This window comes from Patagioenas fasciata, chromosome 11 (genome assembly GCF_037038585.1).
Source record: "Patagioenas fasciata isolate bPatFas1 chromosome 11, bPatFas1.hap1, whole genome shotgun sequence".
Classification (NCBI taxonomy): Eukaryota; Metazoa; Chordata; class Aves; order Columbiformes; family Columbidae; genus Patagioenas; species Patagioenas fasciata.
This window is the reverse complement of record NC_092530.1, coordinates 5,074,577-5,076,784: the sequence shown is the minus strand read 5'-3', so window position 1 is coordinate 5,076,784 and position 2,208 is coordinate 5,074,577. Positions and strand designations below refer to the sequence as shown.

The following is a 2,208-nucleotide window of genomic DNA, read 5'->3' as shown; positions in this document are numbered from 1 at the left end:
GGGGACCAAGCTGCCAGAGCACTCAGGCCTTGCACCAACACAAGGGATGAGAAGGAGAGTGTGGGAGTGGAACCAGAACAGCTCTGGAAGGCCAAGCGCTGGTGTTCCCTGGTTCTGCTGCCATGAGAGAGCTCTTTTCCCTTCCACCCATTCACACGGGAACTATCCCTGCAGCTCCAGAAAGGTCTTGGAGTTAAGATGCCAGTAGAAAAAAAATTGTTGAAGGTCCGTTTATTTTACTTAAACACAGAGAACACGAATTCCTCACTGACACAGCCACTTACTGAGAAAAGAAAAGCAGGCAGCGAATTGCAAAGGGAATTAAAATCTTTTCATAATAAACAAACACAAGGAGAAACAAAAAATACTGCAGACAGGATGAATCTACAATGAGTTAGACTATAACTCTTCTATAGAACAAGATAGACCCAGTTTATAGCTTCAGAAGTAATCCAGTCATCTGTTTCCCCAGGGCATCCTTGAGCTCCTGGTTCCTCATGCTGTAGATGAGGGGGTTCACTGCTGGAGGCACCACTGAGTACAGAACAGACACCACCAGATCCAGGGAAGGAGAGGAGATGGAGGGGGGCTTCAGGTAGGCAAACATGGAAGTGCTGATAAGCAGGGAGACCACGGCCAGGTGAGGGAGGCAGGTGGAAAAGGCTTTGTGCCGTCCCTGCTCAGAGGGGATCCTCAGCACGGCCCTGAAGATCTGCACATAGGACACCACAATGAACACAAAACACCCACATCCTGTTAAGACACTAAACACAATAAGCCCCAGTTCCCTGAGATAGGAGTGTGAACAGGAGAGTTTGAGGATCTGGGGGATTTCACAGAAGAACTGGTCCAGGGCATTGCCCTTGCACAGGGGCAGTGAAAATGTATTGGCCGTGTGCAGCAGAGCACTGAGAAACCCAGTGGCCCAGGCAGCTGCTGCCATGTGGACACAAGCTCTGCTGCCCAGGAGGGTCCCGTAGTGCAGGGGTTTGCAGATGGCAATGTAGCGGTCGTAGGACATGATGGTGAGAAGATACAACTCTGCTAAAATGAAAAAGACAAATGAAAAGAGCTGTGAAGCACATCCCAAGTATGAAATATTCCTGGTGTCCCAGAGGGAGCTGACCATTGATCTGGGGAGAATGGTGGACATGGAGCCCAGGTCAAGGAGGGAGAGGTTGAGCAGGAAGAAGTACATGGGGGTGTGGAGGTGCTGGTCCCAGGCTATGGTGGTGATGATGAGGCCGTTGCCCAGGAGGGCAGCCAGGTAGATGCCCAGGAAGAGCCAGAAGTGCAAGAGCTGCAGCTCCCGTGTGTCTGTGAACGGCAGGAGGAGGAACTGGGTGATGGAGCTGCTGTTGGATATTTCCTGCCTCTGAGTATGTGACCTGTCATAGAAGGAAAAGATAGTGAAGATTTACCTAAGACTCACAGACCCTAACAGCCCATCACACAACGAGACACTTTTCTTCTTCAAGGAGAACGTCCTGACTGGAGACCTCGTCGGTGCTTGATGAGTGTGCGATGAAGAACAGGGTCTCTGTCCAGGGGCTCTTGAGCAGTCAGCCTGACCCTGTGTGATTGGGTGGGGCAGGGGCCAGTCCTGGGGTTCAGCTTTGTCAGCTGGAACCGCTCCTGGTGCAGAAGGGACTGTCAGCATCTGTATCCCGAGGCCTGAGAAACTGAGTTGCAGAGGTTTGGTGTTCCTACAGCTCCTTCTGCCCTCCCACCCTGGAGAGTGTTCTTGGGTGTCAGAAACCCTCAGCACTGGTGCACTCAGGGAGAACAGAGCGAGTCCTGTGAGACCAGAGGATGCCTGTGGGTCAGTGCAGAGTGAGGGCAGCTGGTCTGTCCCCCTCTCTTGCTCCAGCTGCCCTGGGCTGGCACCTTTCTGAGATGGAGACTGATCACACTCCCATGTTACCCTGAAAAGCCCGCAGACACTGCTGAGATCAGCACCTCTGCCTTCATTATGATGCTTTCAGAGAACACACAGATGCTGTAGGACAGGTTTGCATCCTGGAGCGAAGCTCACAGCTTGGAACGAAACCGCAAGCAGACAGCCAATAGTCCTAATGAACGCATTTGATTCAGGGAGCCTCAGCTCACACCCCAGCCCCACAGACTGCATTGCCCACACCCCACAGGTCAGAGCAAAGCTGGGACACATGTTCCCATGGACACACCTGCAGGAAAGGACCCACAAGG

The 2,208-nt window shown here is 52.5% G+C and overlaps 1 protein-coding gene across 1 annotated transcript; it reads right to left on the bottom strand.

The window, feature by feature from the left end:
* Positions 1 to 399: 399 nt before the first annotated feature.
* On the bottom strand, positions 400 to 1,021 carry LOC136106440 (olfactory receptor 14J1-like). Its single transcript, XM_071813662.1, has 2 exons — positions 502 to 1,021; positions 400 to 410 (listed from the first exon to the last, which is right to left on the bottom strand). Exons 1-2 carry the CDS (start codon positions 1,019 to 1,021, stop codon positions 400 to 402), a joined length of 531 nt encoding a protein of 176 aa, XP_071669763.1.
* Positions 1,022 to 2,208: the final 1,187 nt, after the last annotated feature.